We start from the raw sequence: 18,669 nt of genomic DNA, 5'->3' as shown, positions 1-18,669 counted from the left end.
AGAAGAGACAGACGGTGGAGGAAGCTGGAGGAGTGGACACCGGTGTTGCCGCGGCCGCTGCCCGCACAGGAGGGGACACCACAGCCCTGCCACACGAGTGCCGGACCGCCTGCAGGGGGGTTGCTTTTTCACTGCCGGTGGGGTGTTGTTTGTTTGCCACCCCCTCCCCCCAGAAGAAGAACCTACCAGCCACCACTGCTATAGGGCACACCTGCTTGGGATCCTTCCCCCAACCATTAGCATACAGCAACATCCCTGAAGAAGAGTCTCGGCTTCTCCAGAAATGTAGAGAGTGAGACCCAAATGAAAAAATACCGTAGGCTGTTTGAGGCCAATTGGCATCAATAATCATAGGTCAAGGAAAGGGAGAAAGTTTTTGGTTGGGACTTTCACGGCACTGATAGGAGACCAGATTGATATAAAAAACAATATTTATTCACATAAAACAAATTACAATATAAAAACACTTAGGGACAGACCCCACAGATCAAATCAGTTAATAGAACCATCTGTATCTAATGGGTGGAGCCAATGACCTCGACCGGTTTCGTGGTTGTACCGCTTCTTCAGGAGGGTCTAAGCGGATCAGGGCGATCAAGCACTGGGTCTGGTTATTTACCCCCTTGGCGCATGAGGGGGGATAATTTAGAACGGGCTCATGAGAACTAAAGTAAACTCATATGCTGGGGCACATGAAGGCAGGTAAATTCAGCCAATTGGATTGAGAGCAGGAGTCCAAATACTTAGCCAATATGTGGCAATTGGTCTGGCATTAGCTGAATGAAACACAGCGTGTCCCCAGGGAGAGCGTCCGTGCTGACTCTAGCACGGACGCTCTCCCTGGGGACACGCGGTTTTTCATTCAGCTAATGTCAGGCGTAAATCAGCGTACACGCCCCTAACGGCCAGCGTAAATATGCAGTTAAGATACGACGGCGTAGGAGACTTACGCTGGTCGTATCTTATACAAATTCTGGCGTATCTGATTCTTTGAATCAGGCGCCAAGATTCGACGCCTCAGACTCAGAGATACGACACCGTATCTGGAGATACGCCGTCGTATCTCCTACGTGAATCTGGGCCACAATGTTTACAATTATAATTCAAAGTACGACAGCGCTGAAAATTGGCCTGGGCAGGACGGCAGTGAAAGTGCCCGACATTGAAATGGTTAATCACTTCCCAGTTGGCCACTGCACATATACGGCCAGGTGGGCGCTTCCTCCTCCTGAGTGGAATGTCCCTCAGAAGGAGGGGGATCGCATGCCCCCCGCAACGGCGCAATCACGATGTGTTTTTTAAATAAAAAACATTTTTTTTTTATACTTGCCAGAAGTGGCTGTTACTAGACAGATCTCCTAATCTGCCACTTCCTTGTCCGCGGTGGGTCCAAAGCTCCGTGACCGCGGGACCCGATCTCCGCTGGAGTCCCGCGATCGGTCCCCGGAGCTGAACAACGGGGGGAGAGCTGTGTGTAAACACGGCTTCCCCGTTCTTCACTGTGGCGGCGTCATTGTGGTTCCCTATAAAAGGGAACACACGATCAATCGATGATGTCACACCTACAGCCACACCCCCCTACAGTTAGAAACACAAATGAGGTCACACTTAACCCCTTCAGCGCCCCCTTGTGGTTAACTCCCAAACTGCAATTGTAATTTTCACAGTAAACAATGCATTTTTAATGCATTGTTTGCTGTGAAAATGACAATGGTCCCAAAAATGTGTCAAAATTGTCAGAAGTGTCCGCCATAATGTCGCAGTCACGAAAAAAAAAACGCCGATCGCCGCCATTAGTAGTAAAAAAAATTTTTTTTTTATAAAAATGCAATAAAACTATCCCCTATTTTGTAGACGCTATAAATTTTGCACAAAACAATCGATATTACGATTTTTTTACCAAAAATAGGTAGAAGAATACGTATCGGCCTAAACTGAGGACATTTTTTTTTATATATATATATATATTTTTGGGGGATATTTATTATAGCAAAAAGTAAAAAGTATAGAATTTTTTTCAAAATTATCGCTCTATTTTTGTTTATAGCGCAAAAAATAAAAACCGCAGGGGTGATCAAATACCACCAAAAGAAAGCTCTATTTGTGGGAAAAAAAGGACGCCAATCTTGTTTGGGAGCCACGTCGCACGACCGCGCAATTGTCAGTTAAAGCGACGCAGTGCCGAATCGCAAAAACTGGCCAGGTCCTTTAGCTGCCTAAAGGTCCGGGTCTTAAGTGGTTAACCAAGTTCAAAAGTTTAGTCCCTCTTTTGTAACCTGCGTTGTGCCTATAAAGTGGCGAGATTCTGGATTTGTTGAACATTCTCTTTAGAAAAAATAAAGACATTCCGACAGAATAGAAGAAAACCCGTTCAATACCTCTATACCTAAATTACAGCAGTAAAAAAGAGCTGCGTGCTGAAATATACCATTAATAGCTCCAATTTCATGTCAGACAATTAAATCAGCGGGTACAGATGGTGACCACACAAGTTGAAACGTCTTCTGTAGATTAAACACATCATAATTTGTTTAATTTGGAAATGATGGAGAGCGGTCTGTCCAAGCCTGGGATTAAGACTAATGAGCGCAGCAATTCTATATTGCGACTCGAAAAGCCGTTCTGGGTGATTTGCAAGGGCAATAAACACGAGCCGGCCGAAGAACAAGTCCTGGGAAGTGGCGCTCAATAGATCCTTCTCCCCCATTTCTTCTGCAGTAGCTGCGGACGATTAATGTAATTATATTTACTAAAAGTACGAGATGCAGTGCCGCCACAAACCTAATGCCGCGTACACACGATCATTTTTCGGCATGAAAAAACCCAGAAGTTTTAAAAAAAAGTAATTTAACCACTTAAGCCCCGGACCTTTAGGCAGCTAAATGCCCAGGCCAGGTTTTGTGATTCGGCACTGCGTTGCTTTAACAGACAATTGCACGGTCGTGCGATGTGGCTCCCAAACAAAATTGGCGTCCTTTTTTCGCCACAAATAGAGCTTTCTTTTGGTGGTATTTGATCACCTCTACGGTTTTTATTTTTTGCGCTATAAACAAAAATAGAGCGACAATTTTGAAAAAAATTCAATATTTTTTACTTTTTGCTATAATAAATATCCCCCCAAAAACATATATAAAAAATTATTTTTTCCTCAGTTTAGGCCGATACGTATTCTTCTACCTATTTTTGGTAAAAAAAAAAAATCGCAATAAGCGTTTATCGATTGGTTTGCGCAACATTTATAGCGTTTACAAAATAGGGGATAGTTTTATTTATTTAATTTTTTTTTACTACTAATGGCGGCGATCAGCGATTTTTTTCGTGACTGCGACATTATGGCGGACACTTCGGACAATTTTGACACATTTTTGGGACCATTGTCATTTTCACAGCAAAAAATGCATTTAAATTGCATTGTTTATTGTGAAAATGACAGTTGCAGTTTGGGAGTTAACCACAGGGGGCGCTGTAGGAGCTAGGGTTCACCTAGTGTGTGTTTACAACTGTAGGGGGGTGTGGCTGTAGGTGTGACGTCATCGATCGAGTCTCCCTTATAAAAGGGATCACTCGATCGATGCAGCCGCCACAGTGAAGCACGGGGAAGCCGATCGCGACGGAGCTGAAGAACGCGCCGTCGTCCCGGATCGCTCCCCGCGGGTATCCGACCGCCGCATGTAGCGGGGGGGGGGGGTCCCGATCGGACCCCCGACCCACGTCTAGGCAGGGACGTACAGGTATGCCAATGTGCCTGTACGTGCCATTCTGCCGACGTATATCTACATGCGGCGGTCGGGAAGTGGTTCAAAACATAATTTAAAATGATCGTGTGTGGGCTCCACATCATTTTTCGGCTTCTAAAAAAACTTTGTTTTTCGGGTTGTTAAAAATGATCGTGTGTGGGCAAAAACGAAGTTTTAAACCCACGCATGCTCAGAAGCAAGTTATGAGACGAGAGCGCTCGTTCTGGTAAAACTACCGTTCATAATGGAGTAAGCACATTCATCACGCTGTAACAGACAGAAAAGCGCGAATCGTCTTTTACTAACAAGGAATCAGCGAAAAGCAGCCCCAAGGGTGGCGCCATTCGCATGGAACTTCCCCTTAAGGCTGCATTCACACCTGAGCGTAGGTCGTTCGGTATTTTTTTTTTCCGGCGTTTTGTCGCGCGTATTCATGCTTATTTGCGCGTTTGCATACAGCGTCGTCCGGCATTTTTGTACTTCAACGTTTTTTTATTTTAGCCAATAGGAAAAATTATCATCTTTTCATCACTTTGGGCCAGATTCTCGTAGATCCGGCGTATCTCTGCGGCGGCGTAACGCATGTCATTTACGTTACGCCGCCGCAAGTTTTACAGGCAAATGCTTTATTCACAAAGCACTTGCCTGTAAAGTTGCGGCGGCGTAGCGTAAATCACCCGGCGCAAGCCCGCCTAATTCAAATTAGCCGGGTAGGGGGCGTGGAGCATTTAAATTAAGCGTGTTCCCGCGCCGAACGTACTGCGCATGCGCCGTCCGGAAAATATCCCAGGGTGCATTGCTCCAAATGACGTCGCAACGTTTCAACGTGAACGTAAATGGCGTCCAGCCCCATTCACAGACGACTTACGCAAACGACGTAAATTTTTAAATTTCGACGCGGGAACGACGGCCATACTTAACATTGGTTGCCCCTCATAGCAGGGGCAACTTTACGCCGCGCAAACCTAACGTAAACGTCGTAACTTCACTGTGTCGACCGCGCGTACGTTCGGGAATTCGCGTATCTAGCTAATTTGCATACTCGACGGGGAAAACGACGGAGGCGACACCTAGCGAAAAAAAAAAAAATGCATTTAAGAAACGACAGCGTAAGAGCCTTACGCCTATCGGATCTAATGGATATCTATGCGTAACGGATTCTAAGAATCAGTCGCATAGATACGACGGCCAAGATTAGGACTTACGACGGCGTACATGGTGTTCCGCCGTCGTAAGCCCTTTGAGAATCTGGGCCTTTGTCTTCTGCCTGGGTGAAATGTTCTACTGATTAAAGCGACAAAACGCCCGTAGCAAACGCTTGTTGTCGCGCTAGTCGCTTGAATCGAGCGTTTACATTACTTTCTATGGGAAAGGGAAACGCTCAAAAACGCCCAATTCGCGCGACAAAAAAAGGGTCCCGGAACTTGTTTGAGCTTCAGGCGTTCGGCGTTTTGGAGTGGAGATGCGAACCATCTCCATAGGGAATAATGTTTTTTTTCCCCCTCTAGCGCTTTTGAGCGTCGCGCTTCAGGCGACAAAACGCTCAGGTGTGAATGCAGCCTTAGAGTGCCGTCGTACATGTTTTACGTCACCGTGCTTTGTTCATCATTTTTTTAAAACGATGGTGTGTGGGCAACGTCGTTTTTAAGAAACCTGCATATGAAACAATAATAATAATAATAATAAGGCTGGCTTCACACTGAAGCATCAGCCGCGGTGACGGTATAGCCGCGCTATTTGTAGCGCGGCTATACCATCGTGTTTACCGCGATATTCGGGCGCTAGCGGTGAGGTTTTAACCCCCGCTAGCGGCCGAAAAAGGGTTAATACCGCCCGCGTTGCGGCGGTATTACCGCGCTTTCCCATTGATTTCAATGGGAAGGCGCGGTATAGGAGCGGTGAACACACCGCTCCTATACCGCGGTAAAGATGCGGCTAGCAGGACTTTTGGAGCGTTCCTGCTAGCGCATCGCTTCAATGTGAAAGCCTTCGGGCTTTCACATTGAAGAGTACAGGGCATGATTTTTCATGCGGTATAGCAGCGCTATTTTAAGCGCTGTACCGCATGAAAAACGTCCCAATGTGAAAGGGGCCTTAGTAGGAAAAAGAATTACAAACTATACATACAAACGTGTTACCAAGATCATTTTGATAAATTTCTCATCGGATTCTAAAAACATAACGTAAAAAAAAAAAAAACACGACTACAGTAATGTTCTCCTTTATATTAGTTTGTAAGCGCCAAAGCGGTTTATTTAGGTCGCCCTCCACAGGTGCAGTGCGGCTGCGGGGACCCCGCCTGGCTAGACACGGCTTCCTTCACAACCCTTATTAGTACAAATAACACGATTTTCAATCATACTGTTTTCTGCCTCCACACTTCATTTCCGAGGAACGATTAATATGTAATAAAAGGTGCTGCGCGTTGGCTGGTCTCTGTTACAGCGATCGGCGCTGAGTAGAGGATTTATAAAGCTATTACAGGAGCCTTTTCCTGGTAGTAAAAAACGATTCTGCGGGCGGAGAGGAGAGCGCAGGCTCTTTATAAACACAACATCGTGTTCATGTTGGGCGATTGTATGAGAACGGGTTATTCGCTCCTCCAGCAGGTGCGCAGCTGTTTGCAAGGTGCGAGGTGATAACTCACATGTATAAAGTCAGGCCGGGACGCCGTACAAATATGTGGAGAGCCCAGAGTAATTCCTTGTGCTACTGCCGGGTAACCGCAGGTTACTGTATGAATGGCGAGGGCCCTGAACACACGGGCTATTCTCCCGCCGAGAGCCGAGCAGGAAATAGCTGCCGTAAATCTGTTAATGCACCTGATATTGTCGGAGGAACGGCACCTGAAGCCGAAAATGATTAAGTCGGCTGAATTCTGGGCCAAGTTGCTCGATGCTGGAGGCTCCGGGTGCCTCTGGCGTTTGGAAACTGTAGACCTCGTTTTTTTTATGTGCCAATACTACTGGGATGAAGAGTAATAGAAAGACTATTATATGGGCTGTTCCTGGAGAAAAGGCTTCTCCAGGCTCCTGTCTGTGCCGATTACATCAGTAAAGGCATGGAGAAGGTATTTATTTAACAGAAGGGGAAGGCAAGAGATCCAAATGCCTGCTACCCACCCAGCCTGCTCTTAAAGTCGACTTTCAGTCCGTTTATAAAGTTGCTTCTATAGGACCCCTCCTTTAACCACTTAAAGGATCACTAAAGGAATTTTTTTTTTTTTTAGCTAAATAGCTTCCTTTACCTTACTGCAGTACTGGTTTCGTGTCCTCATTGCTTGTTTTTGCTTTGATGTAGCTGTAAAACTGCTGTGATCTCCACACTTCCTGGTTGTCTATTTCCTTATAACCATCGTACTGGGAGCTTTTCACGGTGGTCTAAGCCGTCATTACTGTGTGTCTAAAACTTAACAGAACCAATCAGATTCATTTTAAAAACAAAACACTGCCCTGGATTTGTTTGTTTTTGTTCTGTGTGTCTCTCTAGTTCACAGGAACATGAAAACAGTTTAAAAACGACAGTGAAACTGTAGGCACATTATATGATTGAATTTAATCTATTTTTAATCATTTTTAAAAGGAATCAGTTAACTTTTTTTTTTGTTTACAAAAGTTTATTGAAAATTTTCCATGAAGAAAATAATAGTAATAATACATGGTCAATCATACAGGTTGACAGAGATAGATGTCAGTATAAAGTTATTGAATAGTAAGTAAGAACATATGTGGGGTACATTGCATATCATAACATCAAAAAGAGATATTGGTAGAATCAGTTGTCTAGTAGAAGTTGAATAAAGAAAGCACACCGAAAGGTAAATAGGGTGGGGCTAATAATGTGGTGGAATATTCCAACATGACCATTTAGTGTTATAGGTCTGAATGCTATCATTAAGCGTGTGATAAACTTTTTCGGAGAGTTTGATGGTTTCCATTCTTTCAAGTACCTGTGTCCAGGAGACACTACTGGATCTCCAATTGAGTGCAATCATCCACTGAATGGAGCTGCATAATGAGTGAAATAGTCTAGTAGAGTGGGTGGGGATCTTTGGGATCTTGTCATATAATATACATATTTGAGGGGTGGGGGTGACTGTATGGCCCGAGGAGTCCTTGAATCTGGCAGCCGCCAGATTCCAAATATGACTTAAGGAGGGGCAGCTCCAGAAGGTGTGTAGTAGCGTGCCCGGTTCCGTACAGCCTCTAAAGCAGTTCGGGGAAACTGAGGTATAAAATGTGTGTAGCTTTGTAGGGGTGAGATACCATCTGGTAAAGAGTTTCGTTGGTGTTTCTCTGAAGGATATGGCCTTGTTACATTTTCTTAGATTTTCTGCCATGACGTACCATGTATCAGGGGTGAAGGTAATATTCAGATCACTCTCCCAATGATGCATTTGATTGGATTTGTCTTGTAGGTTAAGGTTATTGAGGTAGCAATATATGCGGGAAATCATCCCTTTATCCCTGGATGATGAGATGCATATCCTTTCAAATGTTGTGTTCGTGGAGGGAATGGTGAGGGAGAAGTGTTGGGCATAGAAAGATTTGATTAATTCATAGTTTTCTAGTTCTCTGGAGGGGAGGCCATTTTCTCTCTGAATCCGTGTAAAGGGTTTAAATACCCACTTGGTTAGAAGTGAGGATAGTGTGGTGAGATTGTTATCAATCAATGCAGAGAATCTCTGTCTGTTGTCAAAGGCAAGCCTAAGCCTAGGATCTCCTAAGAAGGAGGTTAGGGGAGAGATGGGTGAGGAGAGAAGATAAATATCTTTGATTTTCAGCCATAGTTGGAGTAATTGTGCAACTATTCTGTTAAGTTTTGAGAGTTTCATGTATGTAATGTTGTTGGACCAAATAGTACCCTGAAGATGGAAAGGGAGGATCGAGCTAGCTTCGAATCTTTTCCACGGTAAATCATGTGAGGGGGGGAACCATTGGGAAATCTGAGATAATTTAGTGGCTAAATAGTAGTGCCAAAGATTTGGGAGTCCCAAACCACCCATAGATTGGGGGCGGTGTAAAAGTGCATAGCCATACCTAGGCTTTTTATCCGCCCATAGAAATTTATTTATTGTTCTCTGAAGGCCCTCTATCTTGGATTTGGGGACTGTTATAGGGAGGGAGCGGAAGTAGTAGAGTATTTTAGGTATGATAGTCATTCGAACCGCACAAACTCTTCCCAAGAAAGAGATATGATATGAGGACCATGATTTAAGAAGGTTTTCAATCCGAGCTATAATATGAGGGAAGTTGGATTTATAGAGTAGCGAGTGTGAGGCTGTAATATTAACCCCCAAGTATTTGAAAGAGATAGGGCACCATATAAAAGGGAAGTTTTGTTGTAATAATTTTTGCACATCGGAGGGAATATTAAGTGAAAGGGCAGAACATTTATTGGCGTTAATTTTAAGGCCTGATATATCATGAAATATTTTTAGGGTATCCAGGAGGACCGGTATGGACAACAAAGGTTCTGAGATGAAGACTAAAGCATCATCTGCATACATACTTATCTTAAATTCTGAGTCATTTTTAATATATCCTCTGATATCTGTATTGGATCTAATGGCCTGTGCCAGGGGCTCTATGGCAAGTGCAAATAAGAGTGGGGATAGTGGGCAACCCTGTCTCGTACCCCTGCCTAGTGGGAAGAAGTTCGAGTTGTTGCCCGGAATTTTGACACGAGTCTGAGGTGAGTGGTATAAAGCGTTAAATCCTTGTAGAAATTGGGCTGAGATTCCATATCTCGGGAGTTGATCATTTAAGTAGGACCAGCTAACGCTATCGAAAGCCTTATGGATGTCAAGGCTTAGAAGACAGGCTCGCTTGGAATTTAGATTGGCATCTTGGACAATGTTCGTTAGAATCAGTTAACTTTTATGTCTCTATACCCTGTAAACAGTCATTTCAGCAAAAAAAACATTTTTCCTTTAGTGACCCTTTAAGGACAGCCTAACGCCGATATACGTCGGCAGAATGGCACGGCTGGACAGCGTACCTGTACGTGATTGTATAATACCCAGCCGTGGGTCGCGGGCGCGCGCACCCGCGACCCGGTCTGAAGCTCCGTGACCGCGGACCCGATCGCCGTTGGAGTCCCGTGATCGGTCCCCGGAGCTGAAGAACAGGGAGAGCTGTATGTAAACACAGCTTCCCCGCTCTTTACTGTGGCGTTATTTTATTTGGGGTTAATCAGGGGCACTTTACATGATGGCGGTGTGTACTGACTTCTTTTTAACATGAGTTTGAATGTGATTGCTTAATTCGGAACACATCTCCAGTTATAAGAGGGTGTGCACACTTATGCAAACATTATTTTTTTTTTACTAGGAAGGGGTTTTCTTTGTTAAGTAACGCTTTTTTATAATTAACTTTCTGCTGGACACGTGTTTAATGAATAATTACACTCACCTGTAGTTGAATTCTTGTTATTTAGGATATGGCTGTCTAAAATGTAGCTTTGTTCCGTGGACTTTCATTGGGGTGTGTTCATTTTTGCAACATAGTCTTCAATGAATTTGTTAGGAAAAATACTTTTGCCCAGATTCACGTAGGAGAGCGTATCTTTGTGCGGGCGTAACGTATCCTATTTACGTTACGCCTCCGCAACTTTGACAGGCAAGTGCAGAATTCTCAAAGCAAAGTTGCGGCGGCGTAGCGTAAATAGGCCGGTGTAAGCCCGCCTAATTCAAATGTGGAAGATGTGGGCCTGTGTTATGTAAATTTCTTATGACCCCACGTAAATGACGCTTTTTACGAACGGCGCATGCGCCGTCTGTGAAAGTATCCCAGTGCGCATGCTCCAAATTAACCCGCAATAAGCCAATGCTTTCGATGTGAACGTAAATGACGCACAGCCCTATTCGCGAACGACTTACGCAAACAACGTAAAACGTGAAAAATTTTACGCTGTTCCGACGTCCATACCCAACATTGCTACGCCTCATATATGCCTCATAGAGCAGGGGTAACTTTACGCCGGAAAAAGCCTTACGTAAACGGCATATCTGTACTGCGACGGCCGGGCGTACGTTCGTGAATAGGCGTATCTAGCTGATTTACATATTTCTAGGCGTAAATCAGCGTACACGCCCCTAGCGGCCGCCACAAATATGCAGGTCGTATCTTATACAAATTCTGGCGTATCTGATTCTTTGAATCAGGCGCCAAGATACGACGCCACACACTCAGAGAAACGACGGCGTATCTGGAGATACGCCGTCGTATCTCCTACGTGAATCTGGGCCTTTGTGTGTGCAAATTAACAAATCTTGGTCGCAATCAATGGCCCGCATTTGCAGGAGTATTTCGTTTTTGTTCTACAGATCAGGTATTAAAAATGGAGTGAAATACATCTTATTGTAACACTACTAACCTTCGACAGCGACAGTCTCTGCGGCGTCTGGCTTGGCTTCTCTGTGTTGTCCTTCAGCAACTTTCACTGCAACTGCTCTGCAAATGGCTCCCAGCTTCCTGTCCAGTGATCGGACCCCCGCTTCACGCGTATATCTATCAGAGAATAACACCAAAGGCTGCCTTTAGGAAACTTTTTGTGCCAACATTTGAACAGGAATTCCAGACAATAAGTGAAAACAGTCAGCAGACTAAAGTCACATGATTCTGAGAAGGAGGAAAACAAATAGGAGACTACAGTAATTGAGACTGGGAATACCCAGGCTACATAGTCAATCCGTTCATTAAAAGGTGTTCTTTGAGCACCAAACTACTAGAAACAGGGGGCTAGATTCTGAAAGGACTTACGACGGCGCAGCGCCATGTACGCCGTCGTAAGTCCTAATCCGACCCGTCGTATCTATGCGCCTGATTCTTAGAATCAGTTACGTATAGATATCCATTAGATCCGACAGGCGTAAGTCTCTTACGTCGTCGGATCGTAACTGCATTTTTCCGCTGACCGCTATGGGCGTGTAAACTGATTTACGCGTCGAAATATGTAAATCAGCTAGATATGCGAATTCACGAACGTACACCCGTTTACGAACGTTTACATTAGGCTTTTCCCGGCGTATAGTTGCCCCTGCTGTATGAGGCATAAGTGCGGCGTACCAATGTTAAGTATGGCCGTCGTTCCCGCGTCGAAATTTGAAAAAGTTAGGTCGTTTGCGTAAGTCATCCGTAAATGGGGCTGGACGTCATTTACGTTCACGTCTAAACCAATGACGTCCTTGCGGCGTACTTTGGAGCAATGCACACTGGGAAATTCCACGGACGGCGCATGCGCCGTTCGGGAAAAACGTCAATCACGTCGGGTCACAGTAGATTTACATAAAACACGCCCCCCCTGATCCAAATTTGAATTAGGCGAGCTTACGCCGGCCGATTTACGCTACGCCGCCGCAACTTACGGAGCAAGTGCTTTGAGAATACAGCACTTTCCCGTCTAAGTTGCGGAGGTGTAACGTAAATCAGATACGTTACGCCCGCACAAAATTGCGCGGATGTACGAGAATCTGGCCCACAGAGTTTGAAAGCTGTGGAGTAAATTGCTGCACCGCAACTATGAGTACCGTATATACTCGAGTATAAGCCTACCCGAATATAAGCCGAGACACCTAATTTTACCACAAAAAAATGGGAAAACGTATTGACTCGAGTATAAGCCTAGGGTGGGAAACGCAGCAGCGACTGCAAGTGGAAAAGAGGGTCAACAATGCCCATCAGCAGCATTACTGTGCCCATCTGCATGCCTCACTGTGCCCATCTGCAGCCTCACTGTGCCCATCTGCATGCCTCACTGTGCCTCAAGTACATACTTTATCTCCCGTTGTGTCGTACAGTCTTAACTGCAGTCGGCGGCCGTCCAGTGTAACAAAGCCCCGCCTCCTCCTCGTCCGTAATAGACTGAACACTGATTCAGTTTCCCAGCAGTGAGTCAGTGTTCCACCTATCATGGACAAAGACACATGACTGGAACCACACTGGATTATTATATCACTATTTCTTATGTTTTCCTCTCCAACGATCCCTGAATGTGTCCTGACGAAGCCCAATGACGAACCGTGTTGACACACAGTGGCTCACTTTCACATCATGTATTTTATTTATGTGCTTTTTTTTTTAAACTCTTTTCATGTTTTTGTACCATGTACTGTATCTAATAAATATTATTCTAGTAAGTTTGTATACTCTTCGCTGCTCATTCCTTGCCCTTAAAGTCCGACCTTGGGCTACTCTTGCCCTTTCTTTTTTTATTCTATACAAATTTTCATACGGATGTGCTTTCTTCCTAACAGGCATAAGGGTGCTTACCTGGTGATAATTTCCAGTGTGGTTTCAGGTGGAATCTGTATTTGCTGAGGGGTCAGTCCATGCTGTGACAGTTGTTTAGCAATGAGATGTCTGTGTGCGATTTCAATCTTCTCTTCCTGAGTGTATCCTGAACGGAGACAATGATAACAATGTCTGTCCATATTTATAAATCTGTGCAGCCAAGAGACACAACAAAGGCACAGGATGCAACCAACAACCTGGGTATTTGACAGATACACCAAAGAAACCTTTGGCCGCAATTAGCAAGCCTCCCCTTTTTGTGTGTATGGTAAGGAATGGGGTAATCTCTTGCTTGCTGGCGTTCTCATCAAGTGGAGTAGGGATTGTAGAATACAGAGACTTCTTGACACAGCACAAGTCAAAAGTCTAGGAGTCATTTTTGACTCCGACATAGCAATGGATGCTCAAATTGGGTCAGTAGTCAGCGGGTCTTACCATCTCCTGCGTCTACCAAGAAGACTCGTGCCCTTCATTCCGAAAAAAGACACCGCAGTGGTAGTAGAAACACTCAAACTCCAAGCTCGACTATGCCAACTCCCTGTACCTAGGTCTCACAAAATACCAGATTGCCCGTCTGCAAGTCGTCCAGAACATGGCAGCGTGACCAGGGCTGGACTGGGACAAAAATTTGGACCTAGACTTCATTCAGACTGGCCCACTTTGGCAGGTCTCTCCCATGGCGGCCTGACAACTCCCGCACTGCCCCCCCCCCCCCCGCCACCCAAGCCCCCTCTCCCCTTCACTAGCCACTAGCCATTTTTCTTTGTTAGAGTAGAACGGCTGGTACTGGTACTCTTATAGGCAGTACCAGTGGGGAAGCTAGACATAATTTCACCCGGGGCAAAGGATCAGTTCGGTGCCCCCCTTATGGGACAAGATTAGGCAGAAGTGAGAAACCCCCAGGCCATAGCTGTTGACTCAACTGTCTGTCCCCTCCCCCATGCTCCTCTGTCGTCGTCCCTTCTCCTCTGGTCCTCCCCCTGCTTCTTTGCTCCCCCCAGGTGAGCTCTGCGGTGAGGGAGAGGAGGTGAGCGCTGTGGGAAGGGAGAGACAGAGGAACGGAGGGGGGCGGCGGTCCGCTGTCACTGAAGGCGGCCCACTGAGCCATCGGCCCACCGGGAAACTCCCTGTAGTCCCAATGGCCAGTCCATCCCTGAGCGTGACTGGTAACATGCAAAAAACCCTGGGAATCAATTTCCCCCACCCTGAGGTCCCTCCATTGGCTGCCAGTCAAGGACCGAATCACATTCAAGGCCCTCTGCCTATTGCACAAGTGTGTACAAGGCATCGCCCCCCAATATCTATGTGGGAAAATAAAATACCACAACCCCAATCGTGTTCTCCGATCAGCCAACCAAAATCTACTACAAATCCCCAAGGCCCGTTACAAGAGCAAAGGAGAACGAAGATTTGTAGTCCAAGGACCTCGACTGTGGAACTCATTACCAACTCATTTACGAACGGAAGAGAATCACCAGGACTTCAGAAAAAAAAACTCAAGACCCATCTTTTCTGAAGGCTAAATAGAAGGAAAATGGATGCCAAGCGCCTTGAGGCGATTCAGTTCACTTGATCGCCCCCTAGTGTTAACCCCTTCCTTGCCAGTGACATTTATACAGTAATCAGAGCATTGTTATAGCACTAATCGCTGTAAAATTGTCAATGGTTCCAAAAATGTGTCAAACGTGTCCGATGTGTCCGCCGTAATGTCGGAGTCCCAATAAAAATCGCAGGTCGCCGCCATTAATAAAAAAATAAAATAAAATTAATAAAAAATGCCATAATTCGATCTCTTATTTTGTAGATGCTATAACTTTTGCGCAAACCAATCAATATACGCTTATTGCGTTTTTTGTTTTTTTTTTAACAAAAATATGTAGAATACATATCAGCCTAAACTGAGAATTTTTTTTTTTTTTTTTTTTTTTTTAATGTGGGATATTTATTATAGCAAAAAGTAAAAGATATTGGCCCGGATTCAGATACATTTACGTATCTTTCGGCGGGTGCAACGCATCTCAGATACATTACGCCGCCGTAACTTAGGGCGCAAGTTCCGTATTCAAAAAAGAACGTGTGCCCTAAGTTACGGCGGCGTAGTGTAAATGTGTCGGCGTAAGCCCGCCTAATTCAAATGTGGCTGATGTGGGCGTGTTTTATTTAAATTAATTGTGACCCCACGTATCTGAAGTTTTTTTTACGAACGGCGCATGCGCCGTCCTTGAACGTTTCCAAGTGCGCATGCTCCAAATTACGCCGCAAACTGTCGATGCTTTCGACGTGAACGTAACTTACGTACAGCCGTATTCGTGAACGACTTAAAATACGACGCTGTTCGTGTGTTTCCGACGTCCATACTTAACATGACTTACCCCTGCTTTATGAGGGGGTAACTTTACGCCGGAAAAAGCCTTACGCAAACGACGTAAAAAAATGCGCCGGGCGGACGTACGTTTCTAAATCGGCGTATCTACCTCATTTGCATATTCCTTGCATAAATCTACGGAAGCGCCACCTAGCGGCCAGCGTAAATATGCAGCCTAAGAGACGACGGTGTAAGAGACTTACACCGGTCGGATCTTAGGGAAATCTATGCGTAACTGATGCTACGAATCAGTCGCATAGATACGACCCCGCCACTCAGAGTTACGGCGGCGTATCCGGAGATACGCTGTCGTAACTCCTATCTGAATCCGGGCCATTGTGTTTTTTTTTTTTTTTTATTGTTGACGTTCTTTTGTTTATAGCGCAAAAAAAACCTGCAAAGGTGATCACATACCTCCAAAAGAAAGCTCCATTTGTGGGGGAAAAAAGGACACTAATTTTGTTTGGTTACAGCATCGCACGACCGCGCTATTGTCAGTTAAAGCGACACAGTGCCAAACTGTAAAAAGTGCTCTGGTCAGGAAGGGGGTAAAATCATCCGGGGCTGAAGCGATTAATGAGCCAACTACAATGGTCCTGCAATTCTAAAATGTTGCCGGATTATCGTTTTCATAAACGCGCTGTATGAAGGATATAGCAGCGCCCCACCCTTTCCTATGAAGTCTAACCCCTTCTGGCATGTGCTTGCCGTACAAAAACAACATCTTTCGGCAACCAGAGAGAAATAAAGTCAGACCATCAGAAGGCACTCGGCACCAATCCCTCGGTGTGCCATTATGTCTTATTTTCTATTGTTGACCTTTACAGAAGCCTAAAAAGCTCTCACAGACGGCTCGTTATCCGGGATGAAGTACAGTAATTATTATGGCGGATGTTGTTTTCCTTTGAGGGGACTGTCATCAAGAAATCCTATTGAAGGATACATCAAGCTTCTCCTCAGCACATGGTCCCACCCCGTTATACTCTTCTCCTGCAAGGCATAATATCGTCTAAGAAATGACATCTACTTTAACCACTTCCCTCCCGCGGTACGTCATGTGACGTCCTTGACTTTCAGGGGGGGGGGGGGGGGGGGGACATTTGAATGATGGGTGCAGCTACAGGGATCATTCAGATATTCTTTGCAGCCGGCGATTCTGTGCACAGCAAAAACGATCATAGCGGCAGTTCCACCACCTGATCGTTCTTACAGTACGTGTCGCCCCCCCCCCCCTTCCCGCTGCTTCTCCGGGCTCTCCCGTGCCATCGGGGACCCAGATAAAGAATGGGCCAGCGCCAAATGACGACCATAGAGATTTCCGGTGACCAAATGGTCACCAGTCATCTCTATGACTGTCGGGGGCCCGGGCGCGACGTTAAGTAGTCACGCCCCCGGGCCCCCGGATGTAAACAAAACAGCGATCGTGGCTAGCAGCATGAGAACGGTGAATTTCCCCCCCCCCCCCCGATCTCATGCCTTCCAGCCTGGAGGAGAGATGTGGGGTCTTATTGACCCCGCATCTCTCCATAAAGAGGACCTGTCACACTGATTCCTATTACAAGGGATATGGTAGAGAATTTTTGAATGGACAGCCGCACTCCAAAAAACCTTGATGGTCGTCTTTATTGCAAAACAAAATAAAACATGCACTACAAAACACAGCAGAACATAGGGATAGCAGCCTACGCATTTCACACTATCAGTTAGTGCTTAAAGCGGTTGTAAACCCACATAAAAAAAAAAAAAATGTTTTTCTCCTGCAAGGCAAAAGTCATAATGAGCGAATATGCACCGCATATTAGCTCATTATGAAATACTTACCTCAGAACGAGGTGTGTAGAACTTACCTGGTCCACGCCGAGCGAGATATCATCTTGACTCGGTGTGTCTTCCGGGTATCGCCTCTCCAGCGCTGCGATTGTCTGGAGCGGCGATGACGTCACTCCCGCGCATGCGCGGGAGATTTAAATTCGGCAAGGTCCGGCGGCTGCCGGTCCTTCCGCCGTAGATCCCCCGGCACATGCGCCGCTGCAATCAGCGGCGCATTGCGAGGGGAATATCTCCTAAACCGTGTAGGTTTAGGAGATATTCTCCTTACCTACAGGTAAGCCTTGTTATAGGCTTACCTGTAGGTAAAAGTCAAAAAAGTGGGTTTACAACCACTTTAATCTGTCCATTCAAAAATTCTCTACCATTTGCCTTGTGCATTGCCAGCACCCTGGATCTCCTGAGAAGATATTGATTGCTTAGCATACCCACCTGGAGCGGTGACTCCCTTTTCCTATTACAAGGGATGTTTACATTCCTTGTAATAGGAATAAAAGAGCTAAAAAAAAAAAAAAAAAAAAAAAAAGAAGTTTAACCACTTCCATACAGGGCACTAAAACACCTTCCTGCCCAGACCAATTTTCAGCTTTCAGTGCTCTCACGCTTTGATTGACAATTACTCAGTCATACTACATTGTATCCAAACAAAATTTTTATCATTTTTTTCTCACAAGTAGAGCTTTCTTTTGGTGGTATTTAATCACCGCTGGGTTTTTTATTTTTTGCGATATAAGCGAAAAAACGCAAACATTTTGGGAAAAAAAAACACTTTTTTTTAGTTTCTATTGTAAAATTTTGCAAAAAAGTAATTTTTCTTCATAAATTTGGGCCAAAATTTATACTGCTACATATCTTTGGTAAAAATAACCCAAATTAGTGGATATTATTTAGTCTGTGTGAAAGTTATAGAGTCTACAAGTTAGGGTGAAAATCACTAAAAATTGATCACATCTGATTACACCTGATGTACTGAAGGCTTATCTCATTTCTTGATTCAATAACAATCCAGGAAAGTACAAATACCCCCAAAATGACCCCTTTTTGGAAAGTAGACAGTCCAAGGTACTTAGTAAGATGCATGGTGAGTTTTTTGAATTTGTAATTTTTTCACACAATTCTTGGGAAAATGAAGATTTTTTTTTTTTTTTTTTTTTTTTTTACACAAACTTATTGTATTGATAGGTTATTTCTTGAACACAGCATATGCATATTTGCAAAAACACCCACAAATACATTCTGCTACTCCTCCTGAGTATGGCAATACCACATGTGTGAGACTTTTACACAGCCTGGCCACATACAGAGGCCCAACATCCAAGTAGCACCTCCAGGCATTTTAGGAGCAAAATTACACATATAATTTCATGATGACCTATCTCAATTTTGAAGGCCCTGGAGCACCAGGACAATGGAAACACCCACAAAATGACCCCATTTTGGAAAGCTA

At 44.9% G+C, this 18,669-nt stretch overlaps 1 protein-coding gene across 1 annotated transcript in view; it reads right to left on the bottom strand.

The window, feature by feature from the left end:
• Nucleotides 1–18,669, bottom strand: part of LONP2 (lon peptidase 2, peroxisomal) — a 133,062-nt gene that overhangs the window by 50,065 nt on the left and 64,328 nt on the right. Inside the window, exons 10-11 of the mRNA XM_040329509.1 lie at nt 13,010–13,136; nt 11,115–11,248 (exon numbers count right to left, since the gene is read on the bottom strand). Of these exons, the coding sequence (XP_040185443.1) occupies nt 11,115–11,248; nt 13,010–13,136 (261 nt within the window). The remainder of the gene's footprint in view (nt 1–11,114; nt 11,249–13,009; nt 13,137–18,669) is intronic.

The sequence above is a fragment of the Rana temporaria genome, chromosome 11 (assembly GCF_905171775.1).
Source record: "Rana temporaria chromosome 11, aRanTem1.1, whole genome shotgun sequence".
NCBI lineage: Eukaryota > Metazoa > Chordata > Amphibia > Anura > Ranidae > Rana > Rana temporaria.
Note: the sequence above shows the minus strand (reverse complement) of the source record. Positions and strands in the feature narration are given on the sequence as shown.